We start from the raw sequence: 1,970 nt of genomic DNA, 5'->3' as shown, positions 1-1,970 counted from the left end.
GTGCTCCACCTGCCCTCTTCTCAGTGCTCCCCCTTGCCCTCCTCTCCCTCAATGCTCCCCCACCCTCCACTCTCCCTCAGTGCTCCCCTGCCCTCTCATCTCTGAAATCCACCCTTTACCTTCTGTGGTGCCCTCTCACCTCTGTCTTTCTCAGGGCGAGGATGGCTTTCCTGGGTTCAAAGGTGACATAGGCGTGAAAGGAGACAGGGTGAGTAGACGTCTGTCCCCACCACATTCCCCAGCTCCATCCTACTGCTCCATTTTAAGGGGGCCTGTGCTCCCCAGAATTGGAAGCTTTCCCTCCACTGCCTGCCCCCTTAGAGCTGGGTCCCAGGGAAATGGCAGTCACAGAAGGCCACACTGGTCCCTCCTGTCAGTCTCCATGTGTGGGAATTGCTGTCCTGCAGTGTCTTCTCAGACACCTGCCAATCCCAGCCAGCCTTGCTGGTGCCTACCTCTCTCCTGAGGGGCTAGCCCCATCTCTGCCCCCGACTCACATTCACCACCCCACTCTCCTCTCAGGGCGAGGTTGGAGTCCCTGGTTCCAGGGGAGAAGACGGCCCTGAAGGGCCGAAAGGGCGCACTGGACCTACTGGAGACCCCGGGCCCACTGGGCTCGTGGGTGAGAAGGTGATGGGGATGAAGCAGATGCTAAAGAGTGCCTTGGTCACTGGAGGAACATTAGCCTGGTCATGAACCCCAATGAAGGGCAGAGCTGGGCTATGAGCTTCAGAACCCGTATTCTCACAACAGCTCTGTGTCCTCCTGGGCAAGACAGTGCATGGAGCACTAGGAAGAAAGGATCTTGGGGAGGAGCTGGGCTGGTGCTCCCTCTCAGGGAGGGGAGAGGCCTGTGAGAGAGGTCTGGCTGGGTAGTACAGTGGCAGGTGCTGGGGTATGTGGATCTGGAGATGGGGCAAGAGTGGCTGAGGAGACAGAGGAACTGAGGTACAGAGATGGACTTGGGGAACCCTTGGGACACCGAAGAAGCCAGGAGGTGGGCGGGGCTTCTGCGGGGAGCATTGCTGCTGGATGTCGGTGGTTCCTGTCTTTCCTAATTGCATTCTGTCCTTCCGCAGGGCAAGCTAGGTGTTCCTGGTCTGCCTGGCTACCCTGGACGCCAGGGTCCCAAGGTGCTGTGATACTGCGTTTCTGTCCCTCCTCGTTGCCCCCCTCCTTGACCTCTGACCCCAGGGATCATATACATGGAGTTCCCTAGAGAGGTTTTAGCTGACTGACCCCCATTGTATAGATGAGAAACAGAGGCCTGTGGGGTGGTAGGGCTCTTCCTAAGGAAACCTGTTTGTTGGCCCGGCCCAGGCAGCGCCATTGTTGTTTCTGTAGCCTCTCTTCACCCGCTTTGGCCTTGCCCAGGCGTCCCCCCTCCTTACCCCCTTTCTCCATTCTCTCCAGGGATCCCTGGGTTTTCCTGGTTTTCCTGGAGCCAGTGGAGAGAAGGGAGCTCGGGTAAGCTGGGGGAGGGGGGAGGATGCATAGGGAAGAGCTGGAGGGATCGGAGGGGCCACTGTGGGAGTCTTGCCATGTATAATGCTTGCTTGACTTTATTCCCACCAGGGTCTGTCTGGGAAATCAGGACCTCGGGGAGAACGGGGCCCCACGGTGAGTGCTTTGTGCAGATACCCTTTACCAAGTGGCTCAAGATCAAAGAGGTGGGCTGAGCAGTCGTAGCTCAGTTTGTGGAGTACTGCATAGCGTTTGCACAAGTCCTAGGTGCATCCCAGTACTCCATGTGTGTGCTCAGCCCTGGGTTCAATCCCAGTACTCCATGTGTGTGCTCAGCCCTGGGTTCAATCCCAGTACTCCATGTGTGTGCTCAGCCCTGGGTTCAACCCAGTACTGCATGTGTGTGCACAGTTCTGGGTTCAACCCAGTACTGCATGTGTGTGCACAAGCCCTGGGTTGAATCCCAGTACTGCATGTGTGTGCACAGCCCTGGGTTCAATCCCAGT

General features: G+C 57.7%; 1 protein-coding gene across 1 annotated transcript in view; it reads left to right on the top strand.

The window, feature by feature from the left end:
* Positions 1-1,970, top strand: part of Col11a2 (collagen type XI alpha 2 chain) — a 28,051-nt gene that overhangs the window by 15,675 nt on the left and 10,406 nt on the right. Inside the window, exons 29-33 of the mRNA XM_028786417.1 lie at positions 155-208; positions 523-630; positions 1,080-1,133; positions 1,414-1,467; positions 1,576-1,620. Coding sequence (XP_028642250.1) covers positions 155-208; positions 523-630; positions 1,080-1,133; positions 1,414-1,467; positions 1,576-1,620 — 315 coding nt within the window. The remainder of the gene's footprint in view (positions 1-154; positions 209-522; positions 631-1,079; positions 1,134-1,413; positions 1,468-1,575; positions 1,621-1,970) is intronic.

The sequence above is a fragment of the Grammomys surdaster genome, unplaced genomic scaffold, assembly GCF_004785775.1.
Source record: "Grammomys surdaster isolate TR1022 unplaced genomic scaffold, NIH_TR_1.0 125504, whole genome shotgun sequence".
Lineage (NCBI taxonomy): Eukaryota > Metazoa > Chordata > Mammalia > Rodentia > Muridae > Grammomys > Grammomys surdaster.
Note: the sequence above shows the minus strand (reverse complement) of the source record. Positions and strands in the feature narration are given on the sequence as shown.